We start from the raw sequence: 19,213 nt of genomic DNA on the forward strand, positions 1-19,213 counted from the left end.
GGAATACATTGGAGGAGGAACGGAGAATGAATGAGAAATCAGAACTTGGACAATGTCAGGGAATAAGTAGGTAAATGTACAACCTATCAATGACAAAAGAAACAGTGCAGAGGTAGCCTTAAGATAACGTTAGGTATGTGCATGTTATGTACTAGACAGAGTGCTAGCCAGCTATTTTCAAAACATTGGATTACCAATTTAAGCGGTGACGTCTCAGTTTGCACCACATTTTCAGATGGAGGTATAAACACTGAACAAAAATATAAATGCAACATGTAAAGTGTTGGTTTCATGAGCTGAAATAAAAGATCCCAGACATTTTCCATACGCACAAGAAGCTTATTTATCTCAAATGTTGTACACCCTGGTCCTTCCTCCACTGCCTCTGTACCAGTTTATAAATTCCTTTTTAGAAAACATTTTAATTCAGCCTTTGTGGTTTGGTAAGTATAGTGACTACTATTGCTTTAATTTATTCATCAAACAAATAGGGTTTTGGAAAAGTAGGTACTTTTTTTCAAGACAAAGGAGATGATTGTGGACTACAGGAAAAAGAGGACCGAGCACGCCCCTATTCTCATCGACGGGGCTGCAGTGGAGCAGGTTGAGAGCTTCAAGTTCCTTGGTGTCCACATTACCAACAAACTAACATGGTCCAAGCACACCAAGACAGTCGTGAAGAGGGCACGACAAAACCTATTCCCCCTCAGGAGACTGAAAAGATTTGGTATGGATCCTCAAAAGGTTCTACAGCTGCACCATCGAGAGCATGCTGACTGGTTGCATCGCTGCCTGGAATGGCAACTGCTCGGCCTCTGACCGCAAGGTACTAAAGCGGGTAGTGCGAACGGCCCAGTACATCACTGGCTAGCTACCTCAGAAGTTGCGCTCCAACACAACATTCTACAATTAAACTGTGTTATTTGACGTGTCAAATTAAAAACGTATTTAACGTGTCAAATAGTGTTTTTTGACACGCAAAGACCCAAACGGCGTTCCATACTGAAGCAGCTAGCACGTTTACAGTAGTTGCCTTGGTAACTAAACAAACAGACTTGCTGGTTTATCAAACAAAACCAATCAGTCCTAGATTGCTGTTATGAAAATCGAATTCAACAATGCCAATAATGTTTTCAATTCGAATTTTGCTTTCAAAAACAGCTCAAACATAGAACATGTAAGAATCAACTATAGCCATTAAAATCTACCGTGGTGTGTTATAGCGAAATAGAATGCCCTTGAAGCCAATCAGAAACAAGTATTCAACAATGCCATGCTATACATTTTGTTAAAACAGTTGGCCTTAAAGACACACCATAACTACATGATTCTATAATATATGAGGACAGACGTACAGATAGATACATTACATATTGTCTATATTGCACTTGTTTGAATATATTATAATGAAACAGGGAGGGAGCAGGTCTCGAACCCTCGGCCTTCTAGCTCGAGGTCCGGCGCGTTATCGACTGTACCGCAAAAGCATGCTCGTGCGGCATAGTCGATTTCCGTGCTTATAAACCCAGAGTCGTTACAATATCTTCACATAATACTTATTTCAGACATGTTCCATCAACCATTGGATATTAAATTGGCATTAATAATAGGTACATTAACAACCTTGTGTTGTAATATTGAAGTACATACTATATTTAGTATTTTTAGTATTAGTGTATGTACTATTTTCTAAATGATATGTTTCTGTTACAAAGATAAGTGAGGCAAAGATGAATGTGGTGATGCTTTAAAAAATAGAAATTCGGGCCAGTATATCACATGAAGCATATTCATATTTTAATATTTTTTTATAGCATAATTTCAGGTAGAGCTTTCACAAGTGGAAACATACAGTCACAGTCCCACAAGCACTGCTTGATTACAGTAATAAAAAAATTAATGCACATAAGATATATTATAAAAGTGGACACTATAATGAAATACAATTGAATAGAATCAATTATCGATTAATGCAAATCTTAATATGAATTATAAAAGTGAGTCCTGATAAGGATCGCACAAGCTATACAAAGATTGGTTTAGACCGGTTTGGTTTTGGAGACAGTGGACTGAAGCAGGCCATTTGAGGGCAGGGTAGGCCTACTAGGGAAGAGAAACACCTTGGTCGGACCAAAGGGGTGGCTTGCAGTTGGAGGCTGATATTTGACGCTGTGTGGCAGGGTGTCGGGGGGTAGGAGCAGAGGTGAGGTGGGCGGCAGGGGGGAGAGGGTGGTTAAGCCCAGGGAGGAGGGTGACCCCGAGGTACAGCTCTCCAGATGAGGCCCAGACACGGCCCAGCACAGGCAGCTAACGCCGTGGAGCAGCTTCAGAACGTCGCTCCTGAAGCGGACACCCACCAGGGCATAGAGGAGGGGGTTGAGACAGCAGCGTGTATATGCCAGGGTGCAAGTCACGTACTCCCTCAGCAGTGTGGCAGCCCACTGATCGCAGGTCTGACTGGCAGCCCCTGGCCCTGCCACCTTGAGGGAGAGCACCACGGTGTAGGGCAGCTGGAAGAGCAGGAAGACGGCCACCAGCACCACCATCAGCCTCAGGGTCCGCTGGCGCCGCCAGCCCCCCCGTCCCCGCCCTTCACACAGCACTCGGCCAATCAGCGAGTAGCAGGCTACCATGACAAGGAAGGGCAGGCAGAAGCCGGCAATCTGGGCGCAGCGGGTGGCCGTCTTGACCCGCCAGCTCTCCTCCACCCACACGTTCATGCCGCAGTGCGCCTCCCCCTCCTGTTCTCTTTCCACCCCGGAGAAGAGGATCTCGGGCAGGCTAAGGAGCAGGGCGGTTAGCCACACGCCCAGCGAGGCCACCTTGCCACCTGTTAGCATGCGGCTACGTAGCCTCAGCACCTCCTGGGTTCGAGCCACCACCATGTAGCGGTCTACGCTAATGCAGGCTAACAGCAGCAGCCCGCTGTAGGTGTTGACAGCGTAGCTAGCATGCGTTGCCTTGCACAGGGCATCGCCGAAGGCCCAGTGGCCCAGGAGGGTGTCCCCAGCCTGGATGGGCAGGGTAAGGAGTAGGAGGAGGTCGGCAATGGCCAGCTGGAAGAGGAAGATGTCAGTCATGGAGCGGAGACGCATGCGGCGGTAGAGAACAAAGGTGGCGATGACCAGGGAGTTGCCGAGTAGGCCCAGGAGAAAAACCAGGAGGAAGACACAGGTCTGGAAGACCTTGATGGTCAGCTGTTGCTCGCTGGCTTCGCAGCGCTCAATGAGCTTGTAGCCTCTGGTGGAAGTCTCGTTGTAGTCAAAGTAGTCCCCTGTCACCAGGCTGTGATCGTAATCCATGTCAAAAAATCTTGTGAGATCCATATCTGGGTAACATAATGACAAATCAGTCACAGCAGCACAGAGAGTTAGCCTATCCATAAGCTTTGTAGGCTATTGATATTTGTAAGATAATGTCAAGTTTCAGGTCTAACTTCCACACATTAAAAAAAAGAAGTTAGGGTTCATCTTCAAATGGGTTATGCTGTGTAACCCATTTGAAGATGTGACAACCTTGTCCAACTACAAGTCCTTTCGAGTCCATATTTCTTCTACATCTTACAAATGTGTGTTTGCATAATCAAATTAAGCAAATAAACAAATGAGTCATTATACATATATACCAATACAAATTTGTCCCAAAGAGTTGAGTGCTGTTTTCTATCCGTACCATTGACAACTTAGGTTGGGGGTTCTCACAACTTAGGTTACCATTCTCACACACTTGTCCATAGGCCGTAGCGACACAAAGCCATTAGGACACTGTATTATATACACAGAAATGGCCCCACAAATATACTGTAAATATTCCTATTTCAATACCCTAAAGCTGAAACATTGTCACGAACACCCTGATCATTTTGTGTGGTTTGAGTAAGCAGCCTTATATTTCAGTCATAAGAGAATAGGTTGCGTGCCACCAGCTCCAGTTCGTTGGTGAAAGGGAAACCGTGGGTTGACTAAATGTATAGAAATCAGTCACTGTCGCGTGCTGAATGTCTTTAAATTTGCTTTCTGACACCACCATGTTCCATGACATCTCTGATACATGTGCCTGATAACTGCAATTAGCTGTGTTTTAGTCGTAGATAATATTTCTTATTTATTGCATTCATGACTTGAGCTTCTAGTGGAAACGGGCATAGTCGACATCAAAGAAAGGTAAGAGGAAACTGAGAGAGCAAATTATGACAAGAATAATCAACTTTTTTGTTGAAAAACTAATGGCTGGTTTGTTGTTGTAGAATTGTTTTGTTTGTGAATTATTTTATGAGACATTGAGATTGAATCAGGAGGATAAGATTATCTATATCCTAACATTAAATCAATAAACATATATTTGCTCCACCTGATCTGTACTTTACTTTTTTGAACTTAAAATTAGGACGCTTACAAAGTGTGTTATTAAACAGATTAAGAGGATTTATTATTACACCCTTAAACATTATGCTAGATGTTCACTGCTGTCAAATAAACTCTGAGTCAAGGGCCTAAGGGGCGAATCCTAACTTCCTCTTTAGTGAAACTTTCATGTACGGTAGTCCCACATTCACGTCAATGCATGGCTAAGTGAAAACTCGATTTAAGTGGAAGATTTTTCAGAATCTCCCCCAAGTGTGCATGATTGAACTTCAATTAAGAAGTAGCCTACTTCAATTTAGCCTATGTATTACTCAATGTATTGATATTGTGTCCACCTATTTTGCAACAAATGCAACGATATACTAATCTACTAACTGTTATAATATCAATGTAGATAGTACAGTTTAAAATTGTTGTGAAAAGTCAGACTTAAAAAGGGGAATTTAACTAATTCGATTATCAAATCAATCAAATCAAATTAATTCTAACTTGAACATTTCAGAGCTATTTACGTTGGCAGCTGAGTGAATTTGGTACTGAAACAATAACCCTCCTCAAGTCTATGGATTAGTCAGACAATGATGCGTACCGGAGAATCAACCACACCACCTTCTTTCATAGTTGTAAAGGTGTGACCATAATCATCACTACTTTTGCATGCACTCGAATAACAGCAAGGATTATCAACAAATATAGTTACGATATTAATGATAATACTAATAATAAGTGCTTTTCAAAGTAAGAGTAATGTGATATTATTTTGTCACTCAAATATCCCACGGAACACTTGGTACATTTATTGTATTGCATCACGTAACTTTTTCCTAATATACTTACTTATTTCTGCAGAGCGATGCATGCATTTAAGATTGCATTACCCATGAAGATAATCAACTATATTTGAACAATGTAATACCCATGTCTTAGTTTCCATTCATTTCAAAACTTACTTCTGCTGTCTACAGTGACAGACATGTCCTGAAGCCCTCCTCTGTAGCAGTGACTTGTTTGGGAGATGTCAATCTCTAGGACACACACCTTTACCATATGTTCGTCTTTAGCCTATCAAAGAAGATGTTGCTGACCCCATGCCCCTCAAACTTTTCATGACACTGAAGACATGCACCACAATGTCAGCTAAAAGGATGTTTGTCATTCAAATTTGTTTTTTGGGGTCAAAAGTTGCTTGGCAAAGGTTATTTCCTCAATTGGTTGCGTATGGTTATGCTATTATTCATATTTACAGTAGCAATCTATGTAAACGTTTCATATAGTCACATAATGTAATACAGAGATGAATCTTTATGATTTTACTATCTATTTTAGACATCATTTCACAAAATAATACTATTGTTAACTCAATTCAGAAACTCTATCATGTTTGTCATTTTTATTTCCAGCAGAAATGTCAAAGATAAGCATGATGAAAAAATTCTATAAACATTCATAAAAGCTAATGGTTCCTTATAAGTGCCTATGGAATATGTGTTATAATGCATATATAATGTATGTGGCTCACAACAACAAATATTTGTATTGTTTGTTGTATGGTGTTCACGGTCTGTGGTCATGTTTAGGTCATACTGGTTTAACTTGGTGCACTGGGGTTGAGGGTTTAGAGTGCATGGGAGGTTTAGGACATGGGTGTTACCTGGTAGTTGTGAGCATGACAGTTCACAACCTTTCGCTAATCTGCCTGACCCCTATGAACAGTGTTCCCCTAAGGGAACACCCTAAGGGCAAATCTTACACTGAACTATGCAAGTGATAGTATATACAGTAAGCAACTCTATGGGCAAAAATTGGTTGAGTCAACATCGGGCCAGATTTACTAAATATTTGCCTGGTTTGCAGCCATTTTTTTAGTAAGGTATAAAACCCCCAAATAAACTGTCTTGATTTACGCTTGACCTTAATTACATTTATCTGAACTTTCATTTTATACCTTTTGATCTGTCCCCAATGTTCAATTCCCTGTTGAAAAAAACACGCAGAACTTAGTTCATCAGTTTGTACTGTTTTTGTCACATTTGAACCCAGTTTTAACCACAAATCAACAACAGGGTTTCCAAGCTTGTTTTATTTGAAGTTGAATTCAAGTTTTTTTTGACAACTTATTCAAATGTCAACAGCAGAAAATGTTATCTGAGGTTTTTGCCCGATAAAATGGATAGAATATGTATTGTGCACTTCCAAATTTCCCACGGAAGCTGGGCACCAAATTCACCACTGCACTGAAATACATAATTACCATGCCCGCTACTTTACTGCGGGCATAGAACAGCAAGCTAATGTTTCACTACTGCAGCTTGCCATTTGCTGATAGGGTTAGACACCAAAGTGTTGTGTTGTGTTTTTCTTTTTTTTTTTGCAAATGGGAAATGTTTTTCAAGTTCACCGAGGTGTGAGATGTGGTTTCTCGTTAGGCTCTGGCCCCACTGATTTGTTTTCTCTATCTCCCTTGTTTTGTTTTTTCTGTACTCTGTGGTTGTCTAGTTGATGGGAACCAACGAGCGACCTTCATTTGGTCTACAAGCTGTTTTGAGCGCCAATCTTACCTACATGTATTGTTTACTCCAAACGTCAATGTCTCTGAATGACTTAAGGGATATTTTACTCAAAAACATTGTTTCGTATATTGTTAATCAGTGCAATGTTGACATGGTCCCAAAATATGGTGCATGTCAGCAGTAAGGTTTCACGATAGAGCACTTTCATTAAAAATCTAAAGGTGTGATGCGTTTTGCATCATCATCACACTTTTTCGGTTTGTGCTGAAGGTGCTCTGTTTTGAAAACTTTACTGCTATGAATTTACTATTTATTTCAGGTCTCAGGAGTATTGCACCTGCATTCTTAAACTCTTGATGGGGAGATGGTCAAACTTACCCATTGGTTGCACTCAAACCTATAATTTATCCCACCCCAATACACTATGTTCGATGTTAACTACCTCACTGTAGAGCAACATACCACATCAGTCATCATACCCTTATGAGTTCTCCCATGCAGGAAGTAGACACAATGACGCCACTTGCTATGCACCCTTAACTGTCTTTCCAGGCCCTCCTTTTCGAGAGGGGTTCCTAAACAATGTCTTTCAACGTTGACTGACTCAACCTGCTCCTGAGTGCCAGAGGGCTGTTGTGTTTCCTGCGAAGGAAGACAAAGGTGTAGACTGTGCCCACACTGAACTCTCCTGACATCCTGCAAGTTAGGGCCCTTGGCCTACAATTTCTGCGCCTCATGAAAGTCTAGTTAACATAATAATTTGTCTGTTTAAGCTAGAGATATCTGTTTTTTTGCATGGGCTGCGTCTCAATCCACCTCATGCGCCAATATTCGCCCTTCCTCATCTGCGGTGAAATGTGGCAGAGATAGAGTAGTGTTTGTCAGACCATGAGACATCACAAAAATGGGTCTTCTCACATAAACGTATTTAGCGTCCGAACGGTTTGGCCTACAAACTATCATGACCACCCTACTGAAAGATGAGACACAAAACACAATGTTCTCCGTTTTGCTCTAGGACGCTAACAAGCCTCACAAGACTCGTCTTAGGTCCCAGTTAAAAATGTAATGGATGTACAGTATATATGGAGATAGTTTAGTGCCTAAAATAAGGGAATAAATACATTTAGATTTTTTTTAAACAGTTTCCTGTTTTATATCGCTCAGCTATAGGACAGACATTTCAGAACAAACTTCCTTTAGATTCTTTGTGGGACTATCTGTTGTCCATGTAGTGAATCTGTTATTCAATGTGTTTCTATTGGCTAATAGCAGTAATGCTAAATTCCATGTTTCATCCAATACATACATTTTTTTTTAAAGATACCTTAAGAGGTCTTAAAATTCATAATCAAATTGCAAAATAATCTTTGGTATGACCAGCTTTAAAAAATGCCATATGTTAGCTTAGAACAAAAAATGTAGGGTCCCTCCTGCTTAAAGTATTAACCTTCATTACACGTTTTTCAAGTGTAACTACTAAGTAGTTCTGCTTATTAATTTTCAGTGGTCGTGTATTAATGTTTAACATTGTTTTATGTATTTAAACAATTTGTCATTTTAGCCCACCTTAGCAGGCCTCGTTGAGCACAGTGCTCATTCTCTTGCAATAACTGGAGGTAGAGCTGTAATTATTACATGATGCCGCATTAGCCGCTGTCATTAAGAGTGGTGCACATGACCTTGTTGATGGTGGGAATGGCTTTTCTCATTATTGTGATATCCGTTCATCATGATCAATTGCACCTCATAGCACATCAAACTGCTTAGTACTATTTTAGAAACATCCATTTCTTTCTTCAAACTAGCATACAACATTGTGCAAAAGTATAATCAAATCTAAAAATGTTGAATTACACACAATCCTCTAAAAACAGAGCCAGGTGGCACAATTAAGAATTAATAACTTGCACAAAAGTAATAATTATCAGCACAATACAGATAAATAAAGTGTTTTTTACTCAAATATCAATGTGTCTGACTACTACTTTATAATTTTAAGTAAATAATTAAAACAAGTAAGAAGTAAGTAATAATAGTTATATTGACTTTAAAATACATAATTATCATAAACTGTAAAAACTCAATACCTTTAGATTAGCACAACACAAAGTTATATTTACTCAATAACTTAATATTTGTTAACAGTACGCAAAAATATTAAGTGATAAGAAATCTTATTGATATGAGTTAGTACAACGTTTATGATTTGAGTTCAACTGTCCATTGGAGATGTCTGAGTAGCCACTACTCAATTTCTTTAATGCCTTAGGCAGTTACTTTTTATAGTGTGGAAAGTAAGTTACTGTGAATATTCACAGTAACTTACAGTGCCTTCAGAAAGTATTCAAACCCCTTGATTTATTCTACACACAGTACCCCATAATGACAAAGTGAACACATATTTTTTTAAATGTTTGCAAATGTATTGAAAATGAAATACAGAAATATCTCATTTACATAAGTATTCACACCACTGAGTCAATACATGGTAGAATCATCTTTGGCAGCGATAACAGCCCTGAGTCTTTCTGGGTAAGTCTCTAAGAGTTTTTCACACCTGGATTGTACAATATTTGTCCATTATTCATTTCAAAATTCTTCAACCTCTGTCGAATTGGTTGCTCATCATTGTTAGACAACCATTTTCAAGGCTTGCCATAGATTTGAGTCAAAACTGTAACTCGGCCACTCAGGAACATTCACTGTCTTCTTGCTAAGCAACTCCTGTGTAGATTTGCCTTTATGTTTTAGGTTATTGTCCTGCTGAAAGGTGAATTAATCTCCCAGTGTCTGGTGGAAAGCTGACTGAACCAGGTTTTCTTCTAGGATTTTGCTTGTGCTCAGCTCCATTCCTTTAATTGTTTATCCTGAAAAACTCCCCAGTCCTTAACGATTACCAGCAGGGGAGCAACTTTCACTGGGGACGGGGATATGCATTTTTGTCTCCCCCCAGTTTTATCATTGGAATGTGATACAAAACGAGGCATCGGTGTGCTTTAGGACCATGCGGAAGCCTCCGAGTGGCCGGGTAGGCTGTTTGGAGTGTTTATTCGACTGGATTTAAAAATATAATATATATACTGTATATATCAATGTCCCCCACACTTCTAAAACCAAAGTTTCTGCCCATGATTGCCAGTATAGCCACAACATGAAAATGTAGAGAAAATAGTCAGTAATGTATTGGATTTGATTTGGCCCAAACATACACTTTGTATTGAGGACAAAAAGTAAATTGCTTGCCCAAATTGCAGTATTACTTTAGTGCCTGTATTACTTTAGTGCAGTATTACTTTTTATTCTGTACATGGTTCCTTCTTTTCACTCTGTAAATTAGGTTAGTATTGTGGAGTAACTACAATGTTGTTGATCCATCCTCAGTTTTCTCTTATCACATTCAATAAACTCTGTAGCTGTTTTAAAGTCACCATTGGCCTCGTTGTGAAATCCCTGAATGGTGCCCCTCTTCTCCGGCAACTGAGTTAGGAAGGACGCCTGTATCATTGCAATGACTGGGTGTATTGATACAACCTCTAAAGTGTAACTAATAACTTCACCATGATCAAAGGGATATTCAATGTCTGCTTTTTTGCCATCTACCAATAGGTGCCCCACTTTGCGAGGAACTGGAAAACCTTCCTGGTCTTTGTGGTTAAATCTGTGTTTGAAATTTACTGCTTGACTGAGGGTCCTTACAGGTAATTGTACTGTATGTGAGGGGTACAAAGATGAGGTAGTCCTAAATAAAATGTAAACACTATTATTGCACACAGAGTGAGTCAATGCAACTTATTATGTGACTTGTTAAGCACATTTTTACTCCTGATTTTGTGTGTGTGTGTGTGTGTGTGTGTGTGTGTGTGTGTGTGTGTGTGTGTGTGTGTGTGTGTGTGTGTGTGTGTGTGTGTGCGTGCGTGCGTGCGTGCGTGCGTGCGTGCGTGCGTGCGTGCGTGCGTGCGTGCGTGCGTGCGTGTGTGGTGTGTGCGTGTGCAAGCATACTATACGTGCATCCATTTGCATGTGAGTGAGTGTACGCCCCAGCAGTGCATGCGTGTTTGCCTGGTTGTGTTGTTCTTGTATGTTTTATTTGTCTTTGTTTTAACAAGCACGGCTATCTTTCATGTCCATCCAACTTCCTGTTTCCATTGGGCGAGTCGTCTTCTGAGCCGTTGAGCATAGGGGAAATCTCTCAAGAGCCCTGGCAATCAGACGGCAGGAAACTAGCCCGAGTGGCTCCTACGCCCAAATGGACCCCGTAGCAACTGGCTCTCGTCACACACACTCACTTGTATACTCGCAGGAACATGAGGACACACACATACTGGTGCACTAGCAGAATGATGCAAACACGCACACCCACGCACACACATGTGGACACACACTCACTCCTGCACTCGCAAAGGCTGACACACACACACACAGACACACAGACATTTTTGCCTTTTGAAATGATATCCCTAAAACTGCAATTTTTTTATTTTCCTTACTTTGTACTGTGACTCCGCTAAAAAATGTTGGACCCAGTACAGAGCACCGTAGAGTAACAGCTTGCAAAATTGCTATATTTATTCCCACAAGTGTATATAAATAATTAATTCCTTGTGGATTATCTGATTCAAGAGATGCCTGTCTCTCTAAAGCAAGGGGAGCAAAGTATGGGCTGTGGGCTGTATCCGGCCCACGAGACATTACATTTTTTTAAATTATAATAATATACACTACCGTTCAAAAGTTTGGAGTCACTTAGCAATGCCCTTGTTTTTTAAATAAAAGCTATTTTTTTGTCCATTAAAATAACCTAAAATTGATCAGAAATACAGTGTAGACATTGTTAATGTTGTAAATGACTATTGAAGGTGGAAACGACAGCTTCTTTATGGAATATCTACATAGGCGTACAGAGGCCCATTATCAGCAACCATCACTCCTGTGTTCCAATGGCACGTTGTGTTAGCTAATCCAAGTTGATAATTTTAAAAGGCTAATTGGTCATGAGAAAACCCTTTTGAAATTATGTTAGCACAGCTGAAAACTGTTGTTCTGATTAAAGAAGCAATAAAACTTGCCTTCTTTAGACTAATTGAGTATCTAGAGCATCATCATTTGTGGGTTCGATTACAGGCTCAAAATGGCTTGAAACAAAAAACTTTTCTCAAACTCATCAGTCTATTCTTGTTCTGAGAAATGAAGGCTATTCCATGCGAGAAATTGCCAAGAAACTGAAGATCTCGTACAATACTGTGTACTACTCCCTTCACAGAACAGCATAAACTGGCTCTAACCAGAATAGAAAGAGGAGTGGGAAGCCCCGGTGCACAACTGAGCAAGAGGACAAGTACATTAGAATGTCTAGTTTGAGAAACAGACGCCTCACAAGTCCTCAACTGGCAGTTTCATGAAATAGTACCCGCAAAACCCCAGTCTCAACGTCAACGGTGAAGAGGCGACTCCGGGATGTTGGCCTTCTAGGCAGAGTTGCAGAGAAAAAGCCATATCTCAGATTGGCAATAAAAAGAAAAGATTAAGATGGGCAAAAGAACACAGACACTGGACAGAGGAATTCTGCCTAGAAGGCCAGCATCCCGGAGTTGCCTCTTCACTGTTGACGTTGAGACTGGGGTTTTGAGGGTACTATTTTATTGAAGCTGCCAGTAAGGAGTCAGAGGGGAGTGGATGTGGGAAGGGTTAAAGACAGAGATTGCTATGTGCCTTTAGAGCAGGGGTGGGCAAACTTTTTGGGCAAACTTCTTGGTGTAGGTTGAAGTTGCCCCTAGACGCTGGTCTTGGGTCAGTTTTGCATTTCCCCTGCTAATGGTTAAGGTTGGGATTGAGGAAGGGGAAGCTTATCATAGATCTGCACCTAGGGGAAATGCCACCCGAAAGTCGGTGTCCATCGAGCCATGGAATCAACATCAACAGAACAGTAGGATGTTTCGTCAGCACTTTTCTGTGAACAATGGCTGGAAAAACGTGGGTGGGCTTAGGTCTCGTGCTTTAACCCACTCCTGTTCATTCCGGAGGAGAACAGCGTATTGACACTCTTGGCTGCTACTCACTAGTCCTTGAGTTTAATTTGGCTCTGAGGCTCTCCAGTGTCCTCTCTCCACCATGATCTTCCTACTGCTCTTCCCTGTCCTCGTCTTAGGTATGTATCCTATGGTAACACTTTACTGAAAATTAACAGGCATGTTCAAGCCCTTATAATGTGTTATGTATTTTTATGTGGCTAATATACTGTATGGGGAGCTGTTATTTAGTCAAAATCATTATAAAAGATCATAAGACATTATAAAGGGGCCAAGCATGCTTATGACAAGTCTTACGATACATTATTGATGTATTATAATGTTTTAAACCTTTTGCTATTAAGTGTCTGTTGTCTGGGCGGTGTGTGAGTGATAAGACAAGACTTCTGATATAATGGTATTGGTGGTTTCTTGTTGCTGCTTCTTCTTGTTGCGTAGCTGCCTTGTCACGGTGGTGTAATCAAAGGTGTAATTAAGCCAAACTCTGTATGTTAGTGGGAGTAAGAAGACAGATTTGAAGGCATATTTGACCACACATGACAATGCACTACCCCGGTCTTTTAACACAATAATGTTAAACACCTCTTAATTTCCAGGTGAAATTCAATTACAAAGCAATGTCTCATCCAATGTAACATTTGAAGATAATGGTAAGTGCTCAAATGATCTTTAATGCATTTTACTTACCTTAAAAATAATAGTACCTAATTCAAATGCATGATGTATCTTCCTAATCAATTTGTATTGTATTGTACCTTGCGGTTGGATTTGTTTTCCGAATCAACAGTTCAAATACACAAATATATATATATATATTTATATATATACATATATTTTTTTAAATACATTATTTGATAAGGTACTAGGTGTAAGAATGTGACACACTTCTTTAATCCTGGCCAGATAGTGTCAGCCCAACATTGCAACAATAATGTATAGATACCTGATTTCATCTATGCGTAGGCAATAAATTGGATGGGTGGATTATAAATGGGGTAAAATGTGTCATAATGGTGTAAGATATATATTCTCTCTGGCTGTACCCCTAGAAAGTTTTCAGGAGCAGGAGTATTTCCATGTTTTTCGCCACTGCAATGAGAGCCTCCTAGAACAAGTCAGCTACATCATATGCTGGAATCAGTTTGACTCTGAAATGAAAAACATCAACAAGGAACTCTGGTGTGAATGGGACCAAGTCATCAGGTATACCTAAATGTTGCTTTCTGACTAAATGTTGCTTTCAAACATTATATGCTTACTACTCTTTGACCTTATTTACACTTAGTATTAAAATGTGATCTACATCCAGAATACAAAACCAAATAACTAAAATGCATCTTAATACCAAATGTGATCAGATCTGGTTAATTTTTACATTACATATATAGTTCCATCGCAAATTCATTGTTTGACTTCCTGTTTTAGATGTAATCTACATCACCATATTGGTTGAATCACATCAAACTGTTAGATTATTGGTTCAATCTCCTTACATTAGTTATAACTGGTTAAAACACCCTGCACAGACTTTACTACTTACATCGCTCTCTTCGGTTCCATTGATGCTGAAGTAGTTTCATACTTGGACTCATAGAACAAATCGTTTCATCTCTATGCTTGGACCTCTCTCGTTAGACCTCTTCCTCTTTCAACGTAAACAGTAACAGCACATGGAGTTACATGAAATAAAATAGTTGAAGTAAGTGCCTCTAAAGCATGGGCAGAGGGAAAGCTTTCAGTCACACTTTGTCGGCAAGTAATCATTAGTTGACAGTGGAGAGCATGCGATAGAGGGTGTGTAGAGGCTATATACACCCTGCAACACACGCGGGCTCGCACACAGGCAGGCACACAGGCAGGTGTGCATGCACACTCTACCATTCTTCAACTCTCAAATATTACGAGAATTACCATGATAGTCGAAATATCTTATAATACATAACCAATTTAATCTTGCCCCAAAAAATAAAGAATAACTCAAGTCTCCAATAGTCTTAATTGAGTAAAAACCTATAATTACTGTAAAATGTATTAGCTAACAGAGTTACTCTGCATTTACTGTAAAACTTGACTTGATCTCTCCACGGCAGACCATACAATGAGCTGACCAAATGTATCGAGAGCCTGACCACCTACTTAGGATGTTACTTCCCGAACCAAGTGGTGCAAGACTTCTTCATCCAGATCCATTCCAGCTTCTTCCAGGCATGTCCGGAGGAGGAGCAGTTATTTCCTGATGCCCCCTCCGGTGTTGTGCTTACCCTTACCCTCATTCCAGTCAGTCTCATCCCCATCTTGGTTTTCCTAGTGGTCTGGAAGAGCAAGATCTGCGACTAAGTTGGAAATGTTGAATATGTGCTTTTTGAATGTGTCTTAGGTCCCTTCCTGAAACAGCCCCTAATAATTCCCTCTAAGTATTTTCTTATAATGTGTTTATTTTTAAAATATTTTTATTGTATGTATATTAAGATTGTTTCTATTTGTATATTTGTAATGTTGCAAAATACATTGACTTATTTCTTTCACAAAAAAGTATTATAATTGTGTCTATTCTGAAACAACCCCATGTCAATATATTTATATTGTAATACAGAATAAGGGCAATAAGTACCTAGAATTAATTCACTGTAGATGGTCTGTAGTCATATTTATATTTACTTTTAACATATTCTATTAACATATTTACTTTTTACTATATGTAATTTAAGCCACTGGGGTTGCTCTTCAAATGGGGTCCCCCACATTTAGCTGTCATGTACACTGAAATAAAACTAAACCACAAAACAAATGGACAGAAATAATATCCACAACAGTCCCATAGTATAAAAGTGAAAAGGGGGCCGGATAACAACTGCAACTACAGGGACATCGTGTTTTCTGGACCCTTTTTGGACCCTCCCCTAATCCCAGTGTCACTATAGCTCGTGCTATACCTATACATTGTCTTCCCTTGGTCTCCTGCTTGGAAATTCTAGGGAATGATTCAGATAAGGTATATAAATAGCAGCCATTAACACTGAATCAATCTTTCAGAAGACTGTTTGTTTACCTTATGCATGAGAGTGAATGCGTGGCAGATACATTGTAGTATCACCAGACCTGGGTCATACATATGAGTCAAATACTTTCAAATACTTGAGATGCACTTGATTGAGTTTACAATGGGACCAATGGAATAGTCCCAAAAGAGCAAACCCCAAGCTTAATCAAATGAAAGTATTTGACCCAGGTCCGGTAATTAGGTCAGAGGTCACCTTCAGCCAGCCCAATTTCCTACTGAACCCACCTGGGTGACTGTCATATAGTCAGTGAATAATATAACATACTGTGCTCAGCCAACCAAACATGCTATTGGTCTGTTGGAGTGTTCATTGTGTGCTGCTAAATATCTCTGTTGGAGCACTGCCTAACACTGGGAATCAATGAAGTGCATCCAACTCAACCATGCCATACAGCCAGTTGTTGATACCCAAGATCTTTAGGCAGTAGTCCAGTCCTGGATCGGGACTACTAGTGCTGTGGTATCTGCACAAACTAGCCTTTTATTACACTACAATTTAGTGCAATAGCAAATGTACCTCCACTTTCAATGCTAAGACAACTGTTGTATGATGTTTCCTGTGCTGGTGTGGTTGTGAAGAGGCGAGTATATCAAGTAACTTGAGTTACAGAGAGGGGTAACTTATTATTTGAATAATCAAGAAGCTAGTTCTCACCGTTTTTCTGAATGAATACAGTGGCTCACCATGGGCCAATCCAGTTGCATTGTCGAGAGAGAGAAAGATTAAGTGGTTGTTTGAATAACGATAGCCTTGTTAACTTTCACATGCTTATTAGTTCAGTGGGGAAATGCGGACTGCTTGGAACAGGGCAAATTCTTTTGGGTGATTAAACCTTATCTAAACTCACCGTTTCACCCACGGTTGTGGTTAGATGCACTGCTGACAATCAGCCGTTTGACATTTCACAGTTGTAAGGTGAGGCTATGTCGAGATGGCATAAGGCGCCACCTACTGTCTCAAAGCTGTAAAGACGACTCCAGTCAACCGTATGCAGTTTGGTACAGTATACACATACAGGTAACTGCCAAAATAGAGGAAACACCAACATAAAGTGTCTTGGGGCATTGGGCCATCCACCACGAGACAGAACAGCTTCAATGCACAATGGCATATAGTCTACAAGTGTCTGGAACTCTATTGGAGGGATGTGACACTTCTTCCACGAGAACTTCCATAAATTGGTGTTTTGTTGACGGTGGTGGAAAACGCTGTACCAGGCTCCGCTCCAGAATCTCCCATAAGTCTTCAATTGGGTTGAGATCTGGTGACTGAGACGAACATGGCATATTATTATTCATTATTAATAATATTTTTTTAAAATATATATTCTTTCATTTTCATGATCATCAAACCATTCAGTGTCCACTCGTGCCCTGTGGTTGGGGGCATTGTCATCCTGTGGGGGCATAGCCATGGTAGCCTAAATGGCCAAAATACTGATGGGATGTTAATTGCTTAATTAACTCAGGAACCACACCTGTGTGAAAGCGCCTGCTGTCAATATACTTCTTATCTCTCATTTACTCAAGACTTTCCATTATTTTGGCAGTTATCTGTACATATTTCATTTTACCAAGTTTCAACTCAAATACAAATAGTTTGTCATTGTTGGAGTAAGTTTTGGGTCTACTGTATTAACATATTGGGTTTACAATATATTTTTCTCAATTTTATTTTATTATTTTATTATAATGAGGAAAATGCAAGAAAAGGAAACATGTCAAATAAGATAAAAGTGTCTTTACCTTTGGTTAAAAAATCCCACCATGGATGAAATCTCCATGTCTTACATAAGTATAACTGACTTACTAAATATATTAAACCCAAACTATGATAGCCTACATGTATAACATGGAGTGTAAATGAGGATGTCAGTGTAAAGCATAGTAAATACACCAGCTTACAGAGAAAAATAACAGAGTAACCAAATACCAGTCCATTAACAAGTCTCCCCGTCCTGTTTGAGGGAGAGCAATGGGGGGTAATAAACAACATTATAAATGTCTCACACCTCCAAACTGGACCGTTCAGTGTAACATTAGTCTGAGGTACCTTTAACTGTCTACAAGGATCTTCTGTGTTTCCCTGTCACGAATCCCGCCGAAGATGGTGCCTCTTCCCGTTCGGGCGGCGCTCGGCGGTCGTCGTCTCCGGCCTACTAGCTGCCACCGATCCCCTTTTCTGTTTCATTTAGTTGTGTCTGATTTGTTGCACCTGTTTTGTGTTTAGGTTCATTGTGGGCTATTTAAACCCAGTTGGCCCGCCGACTTTTGTGCGGGCTTGTTTTTCTGTTTGTGGTGTCGTTATTTCTTGTGGTGTCTGTTCCGAGTAGATTTTGTCCTGTTTGTTTGTTTTGGACTGTTACTTGACGCGCCCTTGTATGTGTGGCGTAGCCGTCTCGCTGTATCTTTTGGAATATTAAATCCACTTGCTTCTCACTACCCTGCTCTCTGCGCCTGACTCCTTCATCACCACTTTTGGAACTGTGACATTCCCCTCCAGTTTGTGGATGTTTATTCTCAGATCCCTCTATATTTATTGAATATTTCTCCATATGTACTGAATATCTATCCATTCAACACAATATGAAGACAGAACCAAAGACCCACGAACACACGGTAAGTGATGTGTTTTCTTGTGGATAGACCAACATGCTAAAGTATAGGCTACTGTTAACATGACTGTTCCTGATACTTCTCCTGTATTTGCAATTAATATACAGTTGAAGCCTGGAAGTTTAAATACAGCTTAGCCAAATACATTTAAACTTAGTTTTTCACAATTCCTGACATTTAATCCTAGTAAAGATTCCCTGTCAGTTAGGATCACCACTTTATTTTAAGAATGTGAAATGTCAGAATAATGGTAATAATAACAGTTTGTATGATGGCAATTTGCATATACTCCAAAATGTTATGAAGAGTGATCAGATGAATTGCAATTAATTGCAAAGTCCCTCTTTGCCATGCAAATGAACTGAATCCCCCAAAAACATTTCCACTGCATTACAGCCCTGCCACAAATGTACCAGCTGACATCATGTCAGTGATTCTCTCGTTAACACAGGTGTGAGTGTTGACGAGGACAAGGCTGGAGATAACTCTGCCATGCTGATTGAGTTCGAATAACAGACTGGAAGCTTCAAAAGGAGGGTGGTGCTTGGAATCATTGTTCTTCCTCTGTCAACCATGGTTTCCTGCAAGGAAACACGTGCTGTCATCATTGCGTTGCACAAAAAGGGCATCACA

The 19,213-nt window shown here is 40.0% G+C and overlaps 2 protein-coding genes across 2 annotated transcripts; one reads left to right on the forward strand and one right to left on the reverse strand.

The window, feature by feature from the left end:
* Positions 1-2,039: 2,039 nt before the first annotated feature.
* Positions 2,040-5,411, reverse strand: ccr10 (chemokine (C-C motif) receptor 10). Its single transcript, XM_055920153.1, has 2 exons — positions 5,315-5,411; positions 2,040-3,328 (listed from the first exon to the last, which is right to left on the reverse strand). The coding sequence occupies exons 1-2, from the start codon at positions 5,409-5,411 to the stop codon at positions 2,040-2,042; spliced, it is 1,386 nt and encodes a 461-aa protein (XP_055776128.1).
* Positions 5,412-12,866: 7,455 nt separating this feature from the next.
* LOC129855068 (receptor activity-modifying protein 1-like) lies at positions 12,867-18,378 on the forward strand. The gene is made up of 4 exons (XM_055922358.1): positions 12,867-13,022; positions 13,500-13,553; positions 13,953-14,106; positions 14,994-18,378. Exons 1-4 carry the CDS (start codon positions 12,986-12,988, stop codon positions 15,238-15,240), a joined length of 492 nt encoding a protein of 163 aa, XP_055778333.1. The 5' UTR covers positions 12,867-12,985; the 3' UTR covers positions 15,241-18,378.
* Positions 18,379-19,213: the final 835 nt, after the last annotated feature.

Source organism: Salvelinus fontinalis, chromosome 1, assembly GCF_029448725.1.
Source record: "Salvelinus fontinalis isolate EN_2023a chromosome 1, ASM2944872v1, whole genome shotgun sequence".
Taxonomy (NCBI): domain Eukaryota; kingdom Metazoa; phylum Chordata; class Actinopteri; order Salmoniformes; family Salmonidae; genus Salvelinus; species Salvelinus fontinalis.